Here is a 24,700-nt window from a genome sequence, read left to right as displayed (position 1 = left end):
GAGAGAGAGAGAGAGAGAGAGAGAGAGAGAGAGAGAGAGAGAGAGAGAGAGAGAGAGAGAGAGAGAGAGAGAGAGAGAGAGAGAGAGAGAGAGAGAGAGAAAGAGAGAAGAGAGAAAGAGAGAAAGAGAGAAAGAGAGAAAGAGAGAAAGAGAGAAAGAGAGAAAGGAAAACCAAAATGACTTAACCAAATGAAAAATACTTCTTAAAAAGTGGATTGGGGGCTGGGAAGGTGACTTAGTGTAGAGTGCTTGCCTTGCATGCATGAGGCCCTGGGTTAGATTCCTCAACACCATATAAGCAGAAAAAGCCAGAAGTGGTGTTATGGCTCAAGTGGTAGAGTGCTAGCCTTGAGCTGAAGAGCTGGGGGACAGTGCCAAGGCCCAGAGTTCAGGCTCACGACTAGGAAAAAAAAAAGGTGGATTGGCAGCCAGGCGCTGGTAGCTCACGCCTGTAATCCTAGCTACTCAGGAGGCTGAGATCTAAGGATCCCAATTCAAAGCCAGTCTGGGCAGCAAAGTTCACGAGACTTTTATCTCCAATAAAACCACCAAAAAACCAGAAGTGGTGCTGTAGCTCAAGTGGTAGAGTGCTAGCCTTGAGCTGAAATGCTCAAGGACAGAGCCCAGGCCCACAGTCAAAGCCCCACAACTGAAAAAAAAATAGTGGACTGGCGGTGTGGCTAATGTGGTAGAATGCCAGCTATGAGTAAGAAAAACTGAGCAAGAGTTCAAGATCCTGAGTTCAAGCCCCAGTACACACACACACACAAATAATAATTTTTATTTAATTTTAAAAGTAGAAATTGTTTCCTCAATAGGAAATGTACTCATTACCTTACTCATGTAACTGTAACCCCTCTGTACAGTATTTTTACAATAAAAGACATAAAAAAGTAGAAATTGTTTCAGGGGTAGGTAATGTTTCTTCAGCATAATATTACTCTTCTATCATCTTTCTAACGGTCTTCAGAAAGTTCTCATTTCCTTTCCTATCTCAAACCAATAGTGGCTCATAAAGAATGGTTTACAATTTACATGTTAGAAGCCAACACCAGAAAAAATGTGAGATGCTATTTGATGCTGAATTCTTAGGAAAGAACTACCTACAACTCAGAGAAAAAAGAGCAGATTTATTAAGTACTATTTGTATATTGGTAACTCTTACAGGCAATGTGGACTACAGAATCATGAGACACATTTTCTGATACAGAATCTAAAATATAGACAAAATATCACTGCTTTTATTCTCCTCACTCATCTTGTAACTTACTTTAGCTATCTAGAGCTGGCTAAACATTGGCTAGTCCTTGGCAAGCCCCCATTAGAAGCCTTTCTTTAAACATGTTTGTTGGAAGTGGCGCTGTAGCTCAAGTGGTAGAGCGCTCGCCTTCAGCTGAAGAGCTGAGGGACAGCGCCCAGGCCCAGAGTTCAAGGCCCACGACCGACAAAAAAAAAAATCCATTTTATGCTCGAGGGTGGCTCAGTGGTACAGCACTTGCCTTGCATGCTCGAGGCCCTGGGTTCGATTCCTCAGCACCACATAAGAAAAAAGCCGGAAGTGGCACTGTGGCTCAAGTGGTAGAGCGCTAGCCTTGAGCTGAAGAGCTGAGGGACAACACCCAGGCCCAGAGTTCAGGCCCCACGACCGGACCCCCCCCCCCTCAAAAAAAGAAAGTAATACCATTTTAGGAGCTGGGAAGGTGGCTCAGTGGTAGAGCGCTTACCTTGCATGCATGAGGCCCTGGGTTCGATTCCTCAGCACCACATAAGCAGGAAAAAAAAGCCGGAAGTGGCGCTGTCGCTCAAGTGGTAGAGCGCTAGTCTTGAGCTGAAGAGCTGAGGGACAGTGCCCAGGCCCAGAGCTCAGGCCCCATGACCGGACCCAAAAAAAAAAAAAAATGTTTGTTTTCTTTTTTAACTTTATTAAGTAGTTGTACAAAGAGGTTATAATTCCCTAAGTCAGGATATGAGTACAATACATTTTGATCAATGTTACCCCATCCATCATTTTCCCCCTCCAATCCCTACCCTCATTACATAATTTAATTTTTATATAATGTACATTGAATATAGTTATTGCATTTGCACACTCTACCTCAATTCATGTGCCTACCATTACCCTCATCCCAAAAATAGGTTTCCATTTCTGGCCTCTGTGTGTGTGTGTGTGTATGTGTGTGTATGCGCGTGCATGTGTGCCAGCCTTGGGGCTTGAACTTAGGTCCTTGTACTTTCACTTGGCTTTTCCCCTCAAGGCTGGAGCTCTACCACTTGAGTCACCAAAAAAATGCACTTTCCAACTAAGATTGTTTTTTTTCCTTCTCCCAAAGTACAGATGTGTCTTTTTACTCCTTAGTCCAAAGGCTTTATTTATAGCCTTTATTAATTCTAAAAATATAGTGTATAATTTAGGGATAAATGCTAGTCTGCACACAAATAGAACCAGTAAGAATCAGATTCAACTTTGGGTATCAGCTAGCTCCTAGAATGACCCTTGTGTAAATTACTTGTGTAAATTACTTTGTCTCATTGTTTCTTTCCTTTTTCAAATATGATGAACCTGGCTGGAAAATCAGTCTAAAAGAAAACACAGCAGGGATTTCAAAAATGGCAGAAACTTTCTGGTCTGAAAAGGAATGAACAAAGCATTTAAGAATAAAAAGAACAGATGTGGGTGCATTTTTATTTCAAAATCAGCACTGAAAGACAGGTTTGGCTTTTATTGGTATGTTCACAAGCTTGTTCCCTGGTGCTAAATGGAACAGCGTTATCAATTGAGCATCCTGTCACCCTGACAAGGCATTACTAAAGGCAGTGAAGCTTGATTCTGTATTCTGGTTTAGGACCCACTCCCCACCCTCTCAAACCTTTAGTTCTTTCTTCTTCATAAATGTCAATCTGCAGGTATCTTGAATGAAGAGTATTTATGGTCATGACAGCAGTGACCCAAAAAATGCCTGAAAAATTACATTTTTGGTTCAAAACACTCTGGCCCCATTAACTGCATGAATGATATTGTGATCTATTCAGAAATTTAGGATTTCATGACAATTATTTGGAAGTATTTCCTCATAATCTGAAACTGACTTGCCAAAAACAGCAGCTTTTTCAAAACTGCTTTGTTCAAAACTTGTAGAGAAGCTTTCATTCTTAGCAATTTAACTCCGGGGAAAAAAGCACTTAATGGCTTGCTCCTCCTTCACATGAATCATCTAGGCCATCCAGGTGAAAGAATAGCTTTTAGAAATCCAAAACAGTGCCTAGGTCAGTGTTTCTTAGCATTGGCTGCATATTAAAATCATCTGTGTAGGTTTTTAAAAATAACTATGCCTAGCTATTTCTGATTAATTTGTCTGGATAGGAACTTGGCATAGAATGTCTCAATAGCTCCCCAGATGACTCTAATGTGCAGTCACGATTTTTTAACAAAAACTGTCACTCAACAAAAATGGCTTGAGTCCATCTTCCATCAACATCTATTTCTTTGGAACTAATAATTTATGTTTACAAACTACTCATGTAAAACATAGAATGTCTCGCTCCCAAGATCCTCTTCATGGAAGTTACATTCAAATACTACTATTAAGATAGGTTCTTTCAAGTCATACTTAGGTTCTAACCTACTGAAATGTGTCAGTGAGGGCTGGGAAGGTGGCTCAGTGGTAGAGTGCTTGCCTTGCATGCCTGAGGCCCTGGGTTCGATTCCTCAGCACCACATAAGCAGAAAAAAAAAGCCGGAAGTGGTGCTGTGGCTCAAGTGGTAGAGTGCTAGTCTTGAGCTGAAGAGCTGAGGGACAGCACCCAGGCCCAGAGTTCAGGCCCCACGACCGGACCAAAAAAAAAAGAAATGTCCCTGAAATGTGTCAGTGAATATGACACCTACTGAAATCTCAGTATTTCAGCACCCAGAATAACCTGCCAGACTGCCTCTAAGGTTTTAGATAATAAAAAACTTTGTTATATCACATCTTTTACATTGTGACTTCTAATAATATCAATAGCTGTGTACCGTGGCACATGCCTGTAATCCTAGCTACACAGGAGGAGGACATCTAACCATCATAGTTCAAAGCCCAGCAAGAAAGTATGCTACTCTCTCATGTCCAATTAACCAACAAAAAGCCAGAAGTAGAGCCATGGCTCAAGTAGCCTTGAGCAAAAAAGCTCAAGGACAGCATCTAGTTCAAGCCCCAGAACCAGCACAAACACACACACACACACACACACACACACACACACACACACACACACAAAACCAATAAATAGATCTAGCTTCAAGGCAAACACTTTCCTTTTCTGTTTATCCTTCAAAAGGTCCTTGTTTTCCATAATTTATAGGAATTTACAAATTCAACCACTTTCTGGCATGTATTATATTGTCAGTTAACTATTATTCCACTTCATACTTCCTAAGCACTTTGGGAATAAAAATCTATATTATTTTAAAATCTGTATTATTTTAAAATCTATATTAAAATCTGTATTATTATGTGTGTATATATATAGTTACACATATGTATGTTATTTTGTTACATACATATGTACACATATATTTTGGTTACATGTATCTCTATACTGTTACACAATATGTTTAACAAAATGAACCAATATGTGTACACAAATTGTGTAACAAAATAATATATAACAAAGACAATTGATTTATATGTTTACTTTTCTATTTCAAATTTTAACTTTGACCCACTTTTCATCTCCAACCTAAAACTTCCTTTAATCCAAGAAGGCACATCCACCATCCTACCATTCATTCTCAGACATTATTATTGCCTTTTGAATTTTGAGATTCTCTTATACCATGGTAAACAGATACAAAATTCCCAATCTTGTTGATTGTTTCTTTTGAATTTGTATTTTGTTTGCTTGCTTTTTTAACTGTTCTATATAAATAACTGGTGAGCAAGAAAATCCGTCAAGGCATGATTAAAGCTTCACCTCATCATCTCATAGAGAACTATTGGGGACTAGACAGGGTGGGCTCAAAAAGAATGGGACCCAGGCCAAGAAGCAATGAGGATTGTGGGGGCAAGCTCCAGCAGAGAAAGACTACCCCAGGCCTACCACATTACCTCAGCCCCACAGAGGCCATGAGGAGTCGCCGGAAGTGGGCCCCACCCTGGCGTCGTGGGCCGGAAGTGAACGTTGCGCCGGAAGTAGACGTTGCGGAGGCCCGTGGCTGTGGCCCAGGCGGCTGTGGCGAAGGCTGCTGTGGTAAGACCACTTCTTGCTTCTCAACTGAGGTAGGAAGGACACAGGGCTCCCATTTTAGCTCCTCCAAATAAATCACCTTGAGGTTACCTTCACCATGGAGTGCTTTCCCATTCTCTCCCCTATCCTTTGGCCCAGGGGATTTGAATGGAGCTGCTGCCGCCATTGACCTGTGCGGCTCCATCTTCCTTCAGGCTCCACGGGCCTCCTTCTTATCTTATTTGCAAGCCATCTTCTCCTACTCTTTTCTTGTTTTTGTTTTTTGTCGGTCGTGGGGCCTGAACTCTGGGCCTGGGTGCTGTCCCTCAGCTCTTCAGCTCAAGGCTAGCGCTCTACCACTTGTGAGCCACAGCGCCACTTCCGGTTTTTGTTTTTTGGTTTTTGGTTTTTTTATTGGAGGTAAGAGTCTTATGGAGTTTTCTGCCCAGGCTGGCTTTGAACTGCGATCCTCAGATCTCACCCTCCCGAGTAGCTAAGATTACAGGTGTGAGCCACCGGCTCCCGGCTCCCTTACCTTTCTTATTTAGTGTAAACCTGCTCTGATTTTGAGGGGTGGATTGTTTATTTAAAGGAGGAAAATTACTGAGAATTCGACCTCCTGTTAGGAATTTAAACAGAAAAAGGAAAAGAAGAGAGGGTGGGGGGAGCCTGGCCTAGCCCTGCTTTCAAACCCTAGTAACCCCCACCCTCAAAAAAAAGTTCAAACAATAGGGTCTGTGTGTGTATATGTGTGTGTGTGTGTGTATATATACTGGTCCTGAGCTTGGATTCAGGGCCTGACGCTGTCCCTGAGCTTTTTTCACTTATAGCTCACACTCTTAACATGTTAGCCACCGCTCCAATCCTGACTTTTTGGTGGTTAATTGGAGATAAGAGTCTTACAGACTGTCCTGCCTAGACTGGCTTTGAACCGCTATTCTCAGATCTCAGCCTCCTGAATAGGTAAGATTACAGGTGTGAGCCACCAGCCCCCAGCTTCATCAGTCTTTTCTAGACCTTCAAATCAAGAAACACAATACTTACTCTTTCTTCCAGACTTTTTACAAATTTTGTTTTGGCAGATTGAATGCAGGGCCTGCAGCTGTGCTCTTTTTGCTTTAGGGAATTGTATGGGGAACCAAAGGAAAGCTGCACAGAAACAATAGCTGTACATACATCCATTTTTCAGAGCTTTCTATTGGGGTGGCTTTATAATAAAAATAGAATTTCCCATCATACTTGGCTTATTCAATCAGAGTGATGAATAGATGTCTCCAGTAGAAGAGGATTCAAACTTCAAAATCATTTCTTTTAGTCTTTCACATTTCTGTTAGATTTCCTCTCTTATAACTGAGATTATAACTGTGATTAACTAATATAAAGTCTTGATTTACCATAAGATCCTTTCATTTTTAAGAATTCAAGAGGAAATCTTTAAAACAGAATCCTATTATTTCTCTGTTTATGCAAAATTTAACACTTTTCCTGACTTAACCCAAACAGTAGGTAAATGATGATAGGCTGTTGTGATACCACTTAAAATAGACATCTTGTTAAAGTCAGGCATTGGTGGTTCACACCTGTAATCCTAACTACTTGGGAGGCTGAGATCTGAGAGTCACAGTTCAGAGCCAGCCCATGCAGAAAAGTCTGTGAGACTCTTCAATAACTGAGGGACAGCACCCAGGCCCTGAGTTTAAGCCCCATGGCCAACAAAAATATTGATAGTTTATATTAGTAATCCTTTCTGACTTAACTCTTGGTACGCCCTAGAACTAATTCCAAGATTGAATTTGGTAATAATCTTAAAATGCTTTGAAGTAATAAAAATTGCTTCTATTTTTTTAGAAGAGCATGCACTAAGGATTTCTAAAAAGTGACCCCACTTCTTAGGGCTACTGTTTGATATACTTCATTTCTGATTCCCTAAACTATGTGTTTTTGTTTTTTGTCTTTTTTTCTCAGCAGTTGGAAACAGGTCCTGGGTTTTCAGCATGGAAGACACTTACAGTATGTATTTCTTGTTACTTTGAGAAAATGAGTTGTTTACACATAGTTTGATGTCTGGCTAGAGTTTTAGTGTGTTGTGAGGAACAAAGGTCTGGTATTGATGTAGAGAAGTGCTCAAATTTGAAAAAAGATGTGTGTGTATGTGTATGTGTGTTGGTTGGTACTAGAGCTTGAATTCAGGGCCTGGATGCTGCCCTTTAGCTTTTGCAGTCAAGGCTGTTACTCTACCACTTGAGCTACAGCTCCACTCCCATCTAATTAAGAGTCTCACAGACTTTCCTGTCCTAGCTGGCTTGGAGATGCGATTTTTAGATCTCAGCATCCTGAATAACAAAAATTACAAGCACAAAGCCACTAACTCACAGCTTTGAAATAGACATTTTAAGATTAAGTAATTAAAGAAATAGAGAGCTGGGTGTGGCAGCTGATATCTGTGATCCCAGCACTCAGAAGGCTGCAGCAGGAAGATTGTAACTAGCCTGGGCTATATGCCAAGATCCTCTCTCAAAGAAATAAAAACCTTTTGAGATGTATCTCAGTGGTAGAGCATTTGCCTAGACCCTAGGTTTTATCCCCAGTACTGAAAATAAAGATAAAATAAATTTGTCTTTAAAAAACCAGATTAGAGGGCTGGGAAGGTGGCTCAGTGGTAGAGTACTTGCCTTGCATGCATGAAGCCCTGGGTTCTATTCCTCAGCACCACATAAGCAGAAAAAGCTGGAAGTGGTGCTGTGGCTCAAGTGATAGAGCACTAGCCTTGAGCTGAAGAACTGAGGGACAGTGGCCAGGCCCAGAGTTCAGGCCCCATGACAGACAAAAAAATAAAAGATTAGAGGTGACCTAAAGTGCCAAAGACTAGAAAGTAAAGCATTATGGTAGCTCTTATTATAAACCCTGATATGTGCCACTATATAGGTAATAAAATATGTATGAATCATAAGATATGTCCATTCTGTCAGTTGTTGACATGGCCTGGTATTTGCCAGTGATGGAATGGATTAAATGAAGGGAAACTAACAAGAATTTCAACTGAAAATGCTCCCTGGGTGTTTTGAAGCTTCAAAAATAAGAAAAGATTGCTGGTCAAGAATAGCCTGGTTGGCATAATAAGCTTGCCTGTCCTCTAAGACTTTTCCTTCCTATTCATTCTGTCCTTCAAGTCACCTCTCTGGCTCATTTGCATCACGATCATGGTTAGCAATTTATTCCATGTTTACCACTCTTCCAGTGAAACTGTCTGTTTCAATTCCCCACTGGCTTCTGATTTTCATTGCAGTCTCCTGGTTTATAAGCATCTTATCAAATGTGAGCTGTTTATCTTGTTTTACTTTTATCCTTCAGGAATGGAAAGAACATTTTATTAGGTTGCATATTGTCCTCAGAATGTGTTTAACTATTGAATTTCCCTTCTTTAGCCAAGCTTATTAAGATTTGGGGCTCAGTCTGGATATATTTTTATAGCCTAAGAGTAGTTTTTAAAAAGCATAATATGTTAGGGGACTTTTTTTCACTTTAGAGTTCCATATGTCTTCAGTTAACTTAGCCTCAGAAGTTGTTTCTTTCTTTTTGTGCCAGTACTGGGGTTTGAACTCAGGGCCTGGGTGCCGTCCCTTAGCTTTTTGGCTCTAGTCTGCTGCTTTACCACTTGAACCACAGCTCAATTAGAATTAGACTTTCATATACTTTTCTGCCTGGACTGGCTTCAAACAATGATCCTCAGAGCTCAGCCTCCTAACTGGCTAGGATTACAGGAGTGAGCCACCAGTGGCTGGCTAGGCGTTTGTTTTTATGGTGTTTTGTTTTGTTTTTGCAGATTGTTCTTTTTTGGGGAGGTGGGGTAATTCATGGAGCTTGAATTCAGGGTCTGGGTTCTGTCCTGAGTTTTTTCGCTCAAAGCTAGCACTCTACCACTTTGAGCCACAGTGCCATTTCTGGTTCTCTGGTAGTTAATTGGAGGTATAAGTCTCGCAAACTTTCTCTCCTGTCTGGGCCGACTTTGAACTGTAATCCTCAGTTCTCAGCCTCCTGAGTAACTAGGGATACAGGCATGAGCCACTGGGTGGCCTGGTAGATTGTTCAAAAAAATTTTTTGTTTTGTTTTGTTGTTGGTTATGGAGCTTGAACTCAAAGTCTGGGTGCTGTCCCTGAGCACTTTTCTTCAAGACTAGTGCTCTATCACTTTGAGCTATAGCTCAACTTCCAGTTTTTGAGTGGGTAATGGGAGATAAGAGTCTCACAGGGACTTTTCTGCCCAGGCTGGCTTCAAACCACTATCCTAAGATCTCAGCCTCCTGAGTAGCTAGGATTTAGGCATGAACCACCAGCACTCAGTGAGTACTCAATTTTTTAATTAGCCAATTTGGTAATAATTGATTTTTTTTTCTTATCCATGCTCTTGAAAATTAAACTACCAATCTAATATAGGTAACAGGATTATTTGAAAGATAATTAGAATAATCAATATCAACTACTTATAGAAGTAAATTAAAGCAATCTGATATGAAAAATAGCATTTTTCAGACTTTTATAATGTACAATTGCATTATTTATCAACTTTGTTCATGTCATGGGATAGTAGAAATATACAGGATGCCAATAAAAGAGCTAATTTACCCTTAGAACTGGTTGTATTGGGATTGGAGAATAATTTGTGGCATAGTAGGCCACAAGAGGGGATACTGGCATGTCCACAAGCCACTTCAACTTTGACAAAGTGGTTGGGAAGCTCTGGTTGAACTAGATAGCAGAAATCAACATGAATTACCACTTTGAGCAAAAGACTGATGACTCATGCCTGTAATCCTAGCTCCTCAGGAGGCTGAGATCTGAGAACCATTGTTCAAAGACTCTTACCTCCAGTGAACCAGCAAAAAACAAAAAAACCTGGAAATGGAATTATGACTCAAGTGGTAGCATGCCAGCTTTGAGCTAAAAAACTAAAGGATAGCAAGCAGACCCTAAATTCAGGTCCCAGTACCTGCACATGCACCCGTGTATATGCACACACTTGTGTGCATGCACGCGCGCGCGCGCACACACACACACACACACACACACACACACACAGGAACCAGGTGATAGTAATTCATGATGATAACCCTAGCTACTCTGGAGGGGAAGATCTGAATATCTCAAATATGCTTACTAAGACCTTACCACATATTTTCTAGTTCTTGCTTAAGATTCAGTGATAGATGGGTGCCACCTGTGGCTCCCGTCTGTGGCTCCCACCTGTAATCCTAACTACTCAGGAGGTTGAGATCTATGGATCCTGGTTCAAGATAGCCAGGGTAGGAAAGTCAGTGAGATCCTTATCTCCAATTAAGCACCAAAAAACTGGAAGTGTAGTTGTGGCTCAAGTAGTAGAGCACTAGTCTTGAGCATAAAAGCTCGAAGTGCCCAAGCCCTGAGTTCAAGTCCCGTGGCTGGCACCAAAATATAAAAATAAGATTTAGTGATAACACAAATTTATTTTCTCATAGTTATATTTTCATTTCCAATTGTTTTTGTTTTGTGCCAGTCCTGGGGCTTGAACTCAGAGCCTGAGCATTGTCCCCAAGCAGGCCTCAAATCTCAGCCCCTTGTAGCTAGGATTACAGGCTTAGCCACTAATTCTGGGCTCATTTTCAATTGTTTAGTCACCCTTTATTGAAATATTTTGTTTTCACTGTTTTGTTCTATTATTATAAATTCTGTTACAAAATCCAGTGTGCTTGGAAGACTGTAGTTTTTACAAGACCCTATTATACTTTATACTTCCTCTATTTTTCTTGCAGTCGACTCTCTGGACCCTGAAAAGCTATTACAATGCCCATATGATAAAAATCACCAGATCAGGGCCTGCAGGTTTCCTTACCATCTTATCAAGTGCAGAAAGGTAAGATACTGTTTTCATAATTTGTCCTCTAATACCCTCTTCAGTTTTGTTTTTAGTGTGCCAATCCCAGGGCTTGAACTCAGGGCCTGGACACTATCCCTAAGCTTCTTTTGCTCAGGGCTAGCACTCTACCACTTGAGCCACAGCTCTGCTTCCAGCTTTTTTTTTTTTTTTTCTGTCTTGAGGCTTGAACTCTGGGCCTGGGCGCTATCCCTCAGCTCTTCAGCTCAAAGCTAGCACTCTGCCACTTGAGCCACAGCACCACTGCCCGTTTTCTAGTGGTTTATTAGAGATAAGAGTCTCATGGACATTCTTGCCTGGGCTGGCTTTGAACCTTGCTCCTCAGATCTCAGGCTCTTGAGTAGCTAGGATTACAGGCATGAGCCGCCAACATCCAGCTAATTTTTCTTTGCTAGTAATGAAAAATCACTCTTACTTTATAAATCTGATGTTTATTATCTTGGTAAGGATTGAGTGTTATAAATCTCTATGATTTTTTTCTATTCAGAAACTTTAGGGAAATTGACTATATTAAGAAAATAATCATTCCAAAATATAATTTTCTCACCGGATGCCAGAGGCTCATGCTTGTAATCCTAGCTACTCAGGAGCCTGATATCTGAGGATCGAAGTTTGAAGCCAGCCTGGGCAGGAAAGTTCACAAGACTCTTATCTCCAATTAACCACCAGAAAACTGGAAGTGGTACTGTGGCTCAAGTGGTAGAGCACTTGCCTTGAGCTGAAGAGCTCAGGGGCAAAGCCCAGGCCCAGAGTTCAAGCCCCATGACTGACCAAAAAAAAGAAAAGAAAAATTTCTCCATATTTCAACTTCTTATTAAAATATATCATTTTCTCTCTGTTCATTGTTTTATAGACTTAGCCTGTAGTAATTAAGAGGCATTTTAAGGAGTAAGAATATGGCTAAGTGGTAGAGTGCTTGCCTAGCATGCATGAAGTCCTGGGTTTGATTCCTCAGTAATCAGTACCACATAAACAGAAAAAGCTAAAAGTGGCACTGTGACTCAAGTGGTAGAATGTTAACCTTGAGCAAAACAAGCTCAGGGACAGTGCCCAGGCCCTGAGTTCAAGCCCCAAGACTAGCCAAAAAGCAAAATAAAAAAGAGGCATTTTAACAATGAGAAGTACAAAATGTCATGTCAAAACCAGCTTTACAATGTCGGTGTGGGGGGGGGGGGAGGGGGGTATAATTGGGTGGGGGGAGGGGGGTATAATTGGGTGGGGGGAGGGGGGAGGCGGGGAATGGAGGTGAAGGGTAAACAAAGGAGGAGGCTGCAATGCTTGGTAAGAAATGTATGCATTATCCTGCCCATGTAATTGTAGCCCCTCTGTACAGTATGTTCTCAAATAAAATAAAATAAAATAAAATAATAAAAAAAAAGAGGCATTTTGACAGGGTTGTTAGAATGTAGATGCCAGATACAGAGACCAAAATTCTGCTAGCATTTATGCTTAGGAAACAACTTTAAAGTTTAATCCAGGGCTGGGATGTAACTCAGTAGCAAAGCACTTGCTTAGCAAGTTCAACATCCTGGGTATAATACCCAGTACCAAAGAAGAAAAAAGACAAAGAAGTTTAGTCCAAACTATATAATACCCTTTAAAATATTTCTTTTAAGTAGTATGTAGCTTAGTGATATAGCATGTGCCTTGTATGCTTGAAGTCCTAGATTCAAGCTCTAACAAAAGAGTTTCATTTACATTTCTAGAAACATAAGTTGCCTTTGTTAATTATTTCTGTAGCTCCTTTCAGTCTGGAGATCAAGGATCCCTAGACAATTAAACCTGGACAATTTGGGTCAGTATTATCATAAAACTTCCCTAGGCTCTTAACATTTCTCAAGGATAAAAATTGGGAAGGAGATCCAAGTGGTTGAAATACATTGTTATATAATTCCTATCTTCTATTGTCCTCCTTAATCTTTGGCCATAAACCATTGCATTGAACACCTGATATCCCTTACAAAAATGAAAATGATGGAAATTTCTGCCCCCATGAGTTTTCTTGGGTTTGCAGTTTTTGTCTTTCAATTCAGGCCTAGTGCTTCTAGGTAAGCACTCTTCCAGTTGAGCCACACACCACAACCCTTTTAGCTTCAGTTTTCACATAGGGTCTCCAGCTGTTACCAGGGCCTCAGGATTTTGGTCCTCCTTCTACCTCTTGTACAGCCAGGATTACATCTGTACACAACCTCAGTTAGCTAGGGGTTTTTTTTTAGCTAGTTTTTTGAGATAGGACTTGCTAACTTTTGGGGAGATGAAGGAGGATTTTGCTGGCTTTGAACTTCAATATTCCTATCTCTGCTTCCTATATGGTTGGAATTATAGATGTGCCACTAACCCCAGCTGTGAGTTTCTTAATCCTTATGTTTATCTAGCCTTCTACACATTAATTTTACTTTTGAGTTCCATTTGTGACATATCTTTGTCTTTTTCTAATAAATTTCCTAATTGCTGATGTACTTGCCACAGATTTGAGTGATATTAAACCTTCTGTTTTGTTTTAAAACAGGGAACTTGGTCAGCAAAGTAATTTCTGTCATTTGGGCTGTTCCTTGGTGAAATAGCTGAAATAAAGGTCAAACTGTTCAGAGCCTCATTTCAAGCATCATTACTTTAAATAATCAGCCCTATGTTAATCTGCAAAATCATTGGTTTGTCTCTTCTGCAGCTTCCTTTATAAAAGCTATTTTCTAACACTGTTTTATTGCAATAGCAGAGTCCCTACTGCAATGCAGACTGTTTTAGAATTACTGCCTTCTGAATAGCAGCTTTCAAAGACATCCATGGAATCTCCATTACAGACTATGCTGCCTGAATATTGTGAATCGGAGAAATAAAGATACAATTCAAATTTACTGTTTAGCTCTACATAAGCCACTTAAATTCTAATACTTGTGTTGTCAGTCTCTACTATCATAACAACAAGGCTTATATTTTGATGATTTTGAAGTAATGTTTATATAGCCTACATGAGCAATAACAATTCCTTCTTTTCTACAGTGAGTTAAACAACAAATTTGTCAAGGACTTTCAGGGAACCCATTTACAGAATGAGGTCTGAACCATTCCCTTTAGTCTTTAAGAGACTGGAGAACTAACAGATCCCTTAATTTTGGTTCCACAGAATCATCCTGATGTCGCAAACAAATTGGCCACTTGTCCCTTCAATGCTCGCCATCAGGTTCCTCGGGCTGAAATCAGTCATCATATCTCAAGCTGTGATGATAAGAGTTGTATTGAACAGGATGTGGGTAAGCCTAGCTGGCTAAAGTGTTTTGACCTAATCTGAATATTAGCCACTTCAGATTTGCATGATGCTATAGTGTCAGCTTGATTTGGGTTTTTTGACATTTCTAAAGAATAGTATTTTTTCTCATGGTAACAATAGCTTGTCAGGTGTAGAGGTGTGTGTGTGTGTGTGTGTGTGTGTGTGTGTGTGTGTGTGTGTGTGTGTGTGTGTGTGTGTGTGTGTGTGTGTGTGTGTGTGTGTGTGTGTGTGTGTGTGTGTGTGTGTGTGTGTGTGTGTGTGTGTGTGCGCGCGTGCGTGTGTGTGTGTGTGCGCGTGCGTGTGTGCGTGTGTGTGTGTCAGATTACTTTCTCTTCTGAATACTGTGCTTCATTTTTCTAATAAGTGTGTGTGTGTGTGTGTGTGTCAGATTACTTTCTCTTCTGAATACTGTGCTTCATTTTTCTAATAAGTCACCTAAACAAATTGTTGATATAAATATGGTAAACGTCTTTGTTTCTGCTTTTCTTTCTAGTCTCCTATCAGCAAAAAAGATAAAACCCCTCTGCTTAGTTTTATATGGTCTCTTTTGTAGAAACAAACTTAGCCATGCCCCCTTCACAATCAAATTTCTTTTGTCTTGCAGTCAACCAGACTAGGAACCTTAAACAAGAGACTCTGGCAGAGAGCACATGGCAGTGCCCTCCTTGTGATGAGGACTGGGATAAAGGTGAAGTCATTCTGCATCTTTCCTTCACTATGTCTAAATCTCAAGTCGTTTGCTTAAGACAGAAGGAAGATTTTCTTTTTTATGAACATACCATGTTGTTCCCACCGCCTTATTATTTTTATTGGACCCCAAAATGAACACATTTGTATCACTGTGCAGACACACAGAACAGCTTATCCCTCTTGATTGGAAAATGCACTTCTTTACATCTGCTTTTTCCCATAAATTGTGTTGTACCATCTGTGTTTGATTGTTACTAGGCACGTTTATTATTATTTATGTCACTCGTGTTTATATCCTTCAATTAAATTCCTGCTTCTGTGTCACTTAGGCAGGGTATTTGATCAATTTGTACTTGCGTCTCCAACTTGAGTATTGTTTCCAATCTTACAAATTCAATACCATAAACTGATGCCTTATCTAATAGTACCACAAATGATATTTTGTCTCCTTTGGCAGATTTGTGGGAACAGACCAGCACTCCATTTGTCTGGGGCACAGCCAACTTCTGTGGCAACAACAGGTAAATAAAACGGTGTCATTCACAGCACTACTCCCCAAATCAAAGTGTCCTGTTACCAAGACGCAAAGTCACCATTGTTCCTTAATGATGTCCTTTGGTGTGGTAATCTAGTATATATATTGTTTTGGTGAATTTTTTTCTTATTTATTCCTTGATTTTAAAAAAATCATGTACTGGTTGTGGGAAGGTGGCTCAGTGGTAGAGCGCTTGCCTTGCATGCATGAGGCCCTGGGTTCGATTCCCCAGCACCACATAAGCAAAAAGAAAAAAAGCCAGAAGTGGTGCTGTGGCTCAAGTGGTAGAGCACTAGCCTTGAGCTGAAGAGCTGAGGGACAGCGCCCAGGCCCAGAGTTCAGGCCCCACAACCGGACCCCCCCCCCAAAAAAAAAAAATCATGTACTTTGTGCTAATCATTGGGAATACAAAATGCTACCTTATAGTCTAACAAGGGAGGAGGTAGTGCTAGGCATTCTTGTTTTCTTTCTCTCTGTGTGTGAGTGCGCGTGTGCACACATTCGCTTACAAGCTCTGGGGCTTGATCTCAGGGCCCAGGTACTGTCCCTCAGCTTTTGTGTTCAAGTCTAGTGTTCTACTTGAGCCACAACTCCACTTCCATTTTGTTTGTTTGTTTGTTTCGCTGGTTAATTGGAAACAAAGAGTCTCATGGCCTTTCCAGACTGGCTGGCTTGAACTGCAGCCCTTGGGTCCCTCTCCTGAGTAGATAGGGATCACAGGTATCACAGGTATGAGCCATCAGCACTCAGAAATATTCCTATGGGTTTTTTTTTTATTTTTTGGTTTTTGTGGGTTTTTTTTTTTTTTTTCAGTTTTTGTCAGTCATGGAACTTGAACTAGGGGCCTGGTGCTGTCCCTGAGCTGTTTTGCTCAAGTCAAGCACTCTACTACTTAGAGCCACAGCACTACTTCCAGGTTTTCTTTGTTATTGTTTTGTTGTTGTTTGGTTTGGTTTGGTTTGGTTTTTTGGTCAGTCATGGGGCCTGAACTCTGGGCCTGGGCGCTGTCCCTCAGCTCTTCAGCTCAAAGTTAGTGCCCTACCACTAGAGCCACAGTGCCACTTCCGCCTTTTTCTGCTTATATGGTGCTGAGGAATCAAACGCATGCATGCAAAACAAAGCACTCTACTACTTAGCCACCTTCCCAGCCCTACTTCCAGTTTTCTGGTGGTTAATATGAGATAGGAGTCTCATGGACTTTTCTGCCTGGACTGGCTTTGAAAGTGATACTCAGATCACATTTTAGGATTACAGGCCTGAGTCACTAATGCCTAGCATTCCTATATTTTAATTGGGTAGATTTATCTTGTCTAGGTAAATTTAATTTGTTAGGTTTATCTTACCTTAATACTTGGAAAAAAACTCTTCAGCTATACCTCTTTGATCATTCTTACTCTGGGAAAATAATGTCTAAAAAAGTGATGTGAGAAGTTCTTTATATGAGATTTGATAATCCAGAGTATCTGTTGGTTAGGAAAGAAAATACATTTCTTCTTCCCACTAATTTTTGTATCTAATTTAAACTATTAAGATTTCTCATGGGCTGGGAAGGTGGCTCAGTGGTAGAGTGCTTGCCTTGCATGCATGAGGCCCTGGATTCGCTTCCTCAGCACCACATAATCAGAAAAGGCTGGAAGTGGCGCTGTGGCTCAAGTGGTAGAGTGCTAGCCTTGAGCTGAAGAGCTGAGAGACAGCGCCCAGGCCCAGAGTTCAGGCCCCATGACCAATAAAAAACAAAAACAAGATTTCTCATTACCATCAACATTCAAACCTTAGAAGATTGAATTTTAAATTCAAATGAGACTATTTCTGGATTAAAAAGTGAAGGAATAAATAGGATGCTAGACTTCATTTTTCCCTACTTAGAATGCGTATAGTTGTTTATTTTTAATTGTAAAGATGCTGTACAGAGGGGTTACAGTTACATGAGTAAGGCAATAAGTACATTACTTGTTGATCATTGTTACTCCTGTTGTTCCACTATCCCTTCCCTCCTGTACCTCCCACACTCCTCCCCATTCCACCCCAACGTCCCCACCCCACCCCTGCATAGAGTTTTTTTATTCTTAGTTTCTGAAGCTAATTAATTGAAAGTGTACAATTTTATGTGTCATAGAGTAGAAAAACTTAAAAAGAATTGCACTGGTTACAACTTTCACTTTTGCCTCAGTTTATGAGATTTGCTGCCTTTGATGAAGTTGAATACATTTTGGTTTATCTCTTACGTTTATTGAGTGAGTTGATGAGCCTATGATACTATTGAACAGTAGATGGCATTGCAGTTTATCTTAATTTCTAAAAAATTAAAATAGAAGCATCTTAATTTCTATACAGAGTCAGGAACTTTCCAGAGAAAGAGTAATCATTCTAATTGCAAGAATGTTTGTTATAGAAATGTGTTTACATTTCAGCCGGGCACTGGTGGCTCACACCTGTAATCCTAGCTACTCAGGAGGCTGAGATCTGAGGACATGGTTCAAAGCTAGCCCAGGCAAGAATGTCTGTGAGACTCTTATCTCCAGTAAACAACTAGAAAACCAGAAGTGGTGCTGTAGCTCAAGTGGCAGAGCGCTCACTTTGAGCTGAAGGAGTGCCCAGGCCCAGAGTTCAAGCCCCATGACGGACAAAACAAAAACAAAAAACAAAAAGAAATGTTTTTACATTTCAGATGAATGTAGGTTGTTTTTTCGCCCTAGTTACAATAAAACACATTTTTATTATCTTGTGTATATGTGCTAAAAAATGCAGATATGCTGACATAGTGAAATTCCTCCTTTTTTTTTTTTTTTTTTTTTGCAGTCCAGCAAGCAACATAGTTATGGAACATAAGAGTAACCTGGCCTCTGGCATGAGAGTTCCCAAGTCTTTACCATATGTTCTGCCATGGAAAAACAGTAAGTAAAATAGAGGCAAAACACTTTTTACTCATTTTATTGTGAAAAAATAGTTGGTTCAGATTATTCAGATGTGTTTGGTCTGAACACGTTCATGTACTTTGCATGACTGACTCTCTATAAAAGGACCCTGCAAATACCCTAAGTGTCCCATTCATGTCACCCTATTCCTATCCCTGGTTAGAAACAAGAAAATATAAGAGCACAAAAAAAAAAAAAAAGAAATTTTCAAAGAGTATTTTCAGTACTTCAAATAAATTTGGGGACAAAAAAACTATTGATTTGGCTAAGAGAAAAATCATCCCTGATTGTCAAGGCATAATGTCAGTAACAAATTGGAATAAGGAATTATATTGCAGGGACCTAGAAGGAAATTAGAAAAAGAAATTCGTAAGAACCAACATAAGAAATGGAATTCCATGTGGTCCCTAGACATCTGAGGCCATGCTGGGTAAACAGGTACTAAATTTCTACATTTGGAATAACCAAGTGTTAACCTTTATTTAGTTTAAACTCTTTTTTTTCTGATACAACCCCAAATTCACATTCTCAAATTTCAATCTTTACCAGTTTTTGAGTGGGTAATGGGCTAATTTTGAGTGGGTAGAGAATGCCCTTTAAAATATCTCCCTTTGAATAATTGATCCCCAAAAAAATGAAGTCACAAAATTATGTGTCAAAATGCTTGATGGGTGGGCTCTTTTCTCTTAATTGAAATCTCGTTACTAATTTTGAATTTTTATACTTTTATTATTCAGTATGTCCCAGAAATAAGTCATTTATGTTTAGTAAATATTGAGGATAAAGTGAATTTTGGTTGGCATGGTATATTTACTTTGAAATATTTCTACTTGTAGATGGGAATGCACAGTAACTGAACATCTTTCTTAAGTAAGTGTTTCAATTTTATTTCACTATCTCCTCTGATGATAGCAAGATTAAACTGGACATAAAGCAATTTGGGTCCAATTTTCTTTTAGATTATGATACCAAATTAAAAAGAGTTCTTGTGTGTATGTGTTTTCTCAGTATATAGCCTTTGTTACGGCTTTCTACACTAATGAATAAGCATTTACTAGTTAAATTAGAATTCTGTTGACATCCTAAGTTGTTTTCCCTTACATTAGTACGTATTGCTTTTTTTTTATCAAAGTTGAGTTCATTCTAGATCTATCATGCCTCTTGTAATGGACTGAAATTAATCAGACAGTTGTGCTTCATTGCTCTGCAATTCTTTTCCTATGCCATATAGTTTTAATCATCAAAAAAATCATACTTTTCAAAAAAATCATACTTTTCTTAATGGGCACTTAAAAGTTCTGAATCTCTAAAGAGTCTCACTATGGATATTACATGAATGTTTGATTTAGCAGAGGAGACCAAAATCTTATTTCTACAGATGCAGCCTTTCCTTGAGATTACCTTGTATGTACCTCTCGGAGCTCAGATACTTGAATGCTATCTTGGCTGAGGTTGCCCAGCCAAACTGCTCTTGGCAAAGGGAATATTATAAAGGCTGGGAATGGGATTATATCCCAACTGTCTTGCAAATAGTAGGCCATCAAGAAAATATTTATTGAATGAATGAATAATTAACCTGTTGCTTCAGGTCTCACACTGTGTACAGTGAAGCAGATGAATTTGTTAGAATATTTTTTTGGTCAGTCATAGGGATTAAACTCTGGGCCTGGGCACTATCCCAGAGCTCCTCAGGTCAAGGCAAGCACTCTACCACTTGAGCCACAGCGTCACTTCTGGTTTTCTGGTGGTTTATTGGAGATAAGCGTCTCACGTACTTTCCTGCCCACGCTGGCTTTGAACTGTGATCCTCAGATCTCAGGCTCCTGAGTAGCTAGGATTACAGACGTGAGCCACTGCCGCCTGGCTTGTTAGGATTTTTAGATACCAGAATGAATGTTCCTTTTGGTGAGACATGATTGATGCCAAAAGTAAATACCCTTTAGCTATAAACAATAATATTTATCAGTTGCTTCTAGGTATTGGCCACTTCCATTGGTAGGTTCTGACTTAAAACTGTGGAATACATCTGCAAGCCAGAAAATGAGATTTAACCCCAAAGGAAGAAGAGATACAGTAGTACTGGGGGGCTGTCAAAAAGCATACATTGAGCTGAGCACCCATGGCTCACACCTGTAATCCTAGCTACTCAGGAGGCTGAGATCTGAGGATCACAGTTCAAAGCCAGCCCTGGCAGAGAAGTCCAGATGAGGTGGTAGAGCACTAGCCTTGAACACAAAGAAGCTCAGGGACAGTATCTAGGCCGTGAGTTCAAGCCCCACAAACAGTCCAAAAAGAAAAATGCATTGAACAGACCTGGATGGTGAACTTTGAATTTCTCTGATACTCTGTACAAGATGTTTGGTGAACTTATACTGTGGATAACTAGCTATTAAAAATGGTAACACTGGGCTGGGAAGGTGGCTCAGTTATAGAGTGCTTGCCTTGCATGCATGATGCCCAGGTTCTATTCCTCAGCACCTCATAAGCAGAAAAGGCCAGAAGTGGCGCTGTGGTAGAATGCTAGCCTTCAGCTGAAAAGCTGAGGGACAGTGCCAGGCCCAGAGTTCAGGCCCCACAACCAACAACAACAACAGAAAAAATGGTAACATTTAAGATGAAAACCTAGAACAAACTTCTACCTCTCTATGGTAGGACCAAATACTTTTCAGACTTTCCACTCTGCTGCCAAACCGAGGGATAATTTATTTTTTCATGTAATCCCTGAGGAATAAAAAAAAATTACATTAAGTTAGATATGAATCTGAGGGATTTTTGCCAGGCACCAGTAGCTCATGCCTGTAATCCTAGCTGATCTGAAGATCACAGAATGACAGTTCAAAGCTAGACCAAGAAGGAAAGTCTATGAGACTCTTATCTCCAGTTGACCACAGAAAAAGCTGTAAGGGGCATTGTGGCTCAAGTGGTAGAGTACTAACTAGCCTTGAACAAAAGGAAGTCAGAGACACCATCCAGACCACACAGTTCAAGCCCCAGAACCTGCCAAAAAAAAAAAAATCTGTTTTTTTTTTTTTTTTTTTGAAATAGCATTTCATTATATAATCCTTGAACTCATAGTCATCCTGCTTCAGCATCCTCAATGCTGGGACTGCATTAAAAAAAGAACCTGGTTCTTTTTTTTTGGCGGGGGGGGGGGGGGTGGGGGGGGTTCCGGTCCTGGGGCCTGAACTCTGGGCCTGGGCACTGTCCCTCAGTTCTTCAGCTCAAGGCAGCGCTCTATTACTTGAGCCACAGAGCCACTTCCGGCTTTTTTTCTTTTTGCTTATGTGGTGCTGAGGAATCGAAACCCAGGGCCTCATGCATGCAAGGCAAGCACTCTACCACTGAGCTACCTTCCCAGCTCACACCTGGTTCTTATATTCTTGATAAAGTTTTCCATCAAGCTGGGCACTAGTAGCTCACACCTGTAATCCTAGCTACTCAGGAGGTTGAGATCTGAAGTCCGTGAGACTCTTTAACTCCAATAAACTACTCAGAAAAACCGCCAGAAGAGATGCTATAGCTCAAGGGGTAGAGCACTAGCCTTGAGCAAAACGAAGCTCAGGGACAGTGCCCAGGCCAAGTTCAAGCCCCAGGACTGGAGGGAGGGGGGCCGTGCGGGGAGGGAGAGAGCATCATTTGTGTCAGGTTTTGTTTTTTACCTTTTGGGTGTTTTTTTCTTTTTTTGTGGGGGGGGGGAGGGGCGATGGTGCCAGTTCTAAGACTTGAACTCAGGGTTTGCTCAAGGCTAGTGGCTAGTGCTCTACCACTTGAACCACAGCTCTACTTCCATATGTATATAATGTATTATTTTCATATGAGAATAATTTGTTCATTTAATATGTAGTGCACTTTGTAACATTTGGGTTTTATTGACAACTCCACTTTTTTACTAGATAAGTCCCTCAGAAACTGGTAACGCTATATTAATTCTTATTGCCTAAGGTACATTTTAACTGCTCAAAAAATACTGCTGAGTGAATGAGTAAACAGAGTAGATGAGAGGAGAAAAATATCAACATAAATTAATCAGGATTATTCCAGAATTGTCCTAAGTAGTCGATTTCCTATAGAGTCAGCTCTGATGTTCTTCTCACATGTGACTAGTGACACAAGAAGTATGCATTGATGTTTCTGTGGAATGATTTCATTTCATTAGCAAGTTTCTATGTACACGGCAGTACCAAGAAGGTAAGGGATTTACTGGGGTTACAGTTACCCCAGAATTTACTGGGGTTACAATTGGGTGAACTATTATTAGGTGTGTGCATGGTGCTTTTTATTATTAAAAAGAATTAAAGAGCTGGGCACCAGTGGCTCATGCCTGTAATCCTAGCTATTCAGGAGGCTGAGATCTGAGGATCACGGTTCAAAGGCAGCCTGGGCAGGAAAGTACATGAGACTCATCTCCAATTAACCACCAGAAAACTGTAAGTGGTGCTGTGGCTCAAGTGGTAGAGTGCTTGCCTTGAGTTGAAGAGCTGAGGGACAGCACCCAGGCCCAGAGTTCAAGCCCCACAACTGACAAAAAACAAAAAGATTTAAGAGGTCATATAATACTGCCAGCTCACACCTGTAACATTAGCTACTCAGGAAGCTAAGATCAGAGACTCTAATAATCATAGTTCTAAGCCAGTCCAGGCAGCAAAAAATTAGAAGTGGAATTGTGGCTCAAATGAAAGAGCACCAGCCTTGAGTGAAAAAGCCAATCGAAAATATAAGGTTATGAGTTCAAATGCCAGAATTGGCATTTAATTAATTAGCTAAAATGGAACTAAAAACTTGTTTTTCTCATTTCCTAGCAGATGCCAGCCAGATCCTAGAAGATTCTTACTCCTGACTCCTTCTACCCAAGTATTCTTCATTTTGTGGTTCTTATCTAATAAAAGAACAGTAAACCCTTTTGACTTGCAAACTGACAATTACCTTTTTTTCCCCTTGACTTTTAACTCCTCAACCTTGAATGCCAGAACTCTCATATGCCATTGAGATAGTGTTTGATTGTTTGGTTAAATACCTGCAACCCCAAAATTAAAAAAATCACATCAGCCTGGGCAGGAAAGTCTGGGAGACTCTTATCTCCAACAAACCACCAGAAAACTGGAAGTGGCATTGTGGTTCAAGTGGTAGAGCACTCACATTGAGCTGAAGAGCTGAGGGACAGCACCCAGGCCCAGAGTACAAGCCCCCCATGACCACCACCAACAACAACAAAATCACATCCTATTCTTTTTAATGGAAACAATTATTTGAAGTTGCCTTAAAGGATCCAGCTAAAGTGGGCAGGAGGTTTGAATTGTGTTCTCTGACACACATAAACCAAATTCTTTTACTTTGTTTTTTTTTGTTGTTGTTTAATTTTGGGTTTGGGGGAACATAATCTTGCTTTATAGCCCAAGCTAACCTTGAACTCATGATTCTCTTGCCTTCTAAATTCTGGGATTAAGCCAGGTGCCAGTGGCTCACGCCTGTAATCCTAGCTACTTGGGAGGCTGAGATCTGAGGGTAACAGCTCAAAGCCAGCTCAGGCAGGAAAGTCTGTGTTATCTCCAGTTAACCACCAGAAAACCTGAAGTGGCACTGTGACTCAAGGGGTAGAGCACTAGCCTTGAGCTGAATAGCTTAGGGACAGGACAGCGCCCAGGGCCCAGAGTTCAAGCCCCACACCAACTCCCCCCCCCCCCAAAAAAAAAAATCTGGGATTAGAAACAATGATCATAGACCTACGTCTTTTAAACATTTAAACATTTCTAGAAATGGTCTTTTTCTGATCAGTACATCAGTGCATCCTGGTCTCTGAGATGTTGATAGCATTTATATAGTGAAATACCTTCTTTTCCAGGATTGAGGAGGGGAGATAGGTTTATGCTATATGCCTCAGACTAGTCTTGAATTTGATACGTTCTTGAGTGCTGGAACTAGAGCAACATTTTTTTTTGTTTGTTTCTTTGTTTTTGATGCCAGTCCTGGAGCTTGAACTCAGGGCCTGGGCGCTGTCCCTGAATTTGTTTTTTTTTTGTTTTTTTTTGTTTTTTGGGTCCGGTCGTGGGGCCTGAACTCTGGGCCTGGGCGCTGTCCCTCAGCTCTTCAGCTCAAGGCTAGCGCTCTACCACTTGAGCCACAGCGCCACTTCCGGCTTTTTTTTTTCTTTTTGCTTATGTGGTGCTGGGAATCAAACCCAGGGC

At 40.5% G+C, this 24,700-nt stretch overlaps 1 protein-coding gene across 5 annotated transcripts; it reads left to right on the top strand.

Annotated features, from left to right (window-relative positions):
• The first annotated feature begins 5,168 nt into the window (after positions 1 to 5,168).
• Gtsf1 (gametocyte specific factor 1) lies at positions 5,169 to 23,418 on the top strand. Of its 5 annotated transcripts, none has more exons than XM_070006161.1 (9): positions 5,169 to 5,255; positions 7,168 to 7,212; positions 10,989 to 11,089; positions 14,235 to 14,361; positions 14,983 to 15,066; positions 15,526 to 15,589; positions 18,403 to 18,497; positions 19,355 to 19,388; positions 23,321 to 23,418. In XM_070006161.1, exons 2-8 carry the CDS (start codon positions 7,197 to 7,199, stop codon positions 19,369 to 19,371), a joined length of 504 nt encoding a protein of 167 aa, XP_069862262.1. In that variant the 5' UTR covers positions 5,169 to 5,255; positions 7,168 to 7,196; the 3' UTR covers positions 19,372 to 19,388; positions 23,321 to 23,418. The 5 variants fall into 5 exon arrangements, with proteins under 5 accessions (XP_069862262.1, XP_069862261.1, XP_069862264.1 ...); XM_070006160.1 differs by having other exon boundaries at positions 23,318 to 23,418; XM_070006163.1 differs by having other exon boundaries at positions 5,175 to 5,226; positions 23,318 to 23,418.
• The last annotated feature ends 1,282 nt before the right edge of the window (positions 23,419 to 24,700 follow it).

This window comes from Dipodomys merriami, unplaced genomic scaffold, assembly GCF_024711535.1.
Source record: "Dipodomys merriami isolate MVZ:Mamm:240054 unplaced genomic scaffold, mDipMer1.0.p SCAF_699, whole genome shotgun sequence".
Lineage (NCBI taxonomy): Eukaryota > Metazoa > Chordata > Mammalia > Rodentia > Heteromyidae > Dipodomys > Dipodomys merriami.
This window is presented reverse-complemented; position numbering and strand designations above follow the sequence as displayed.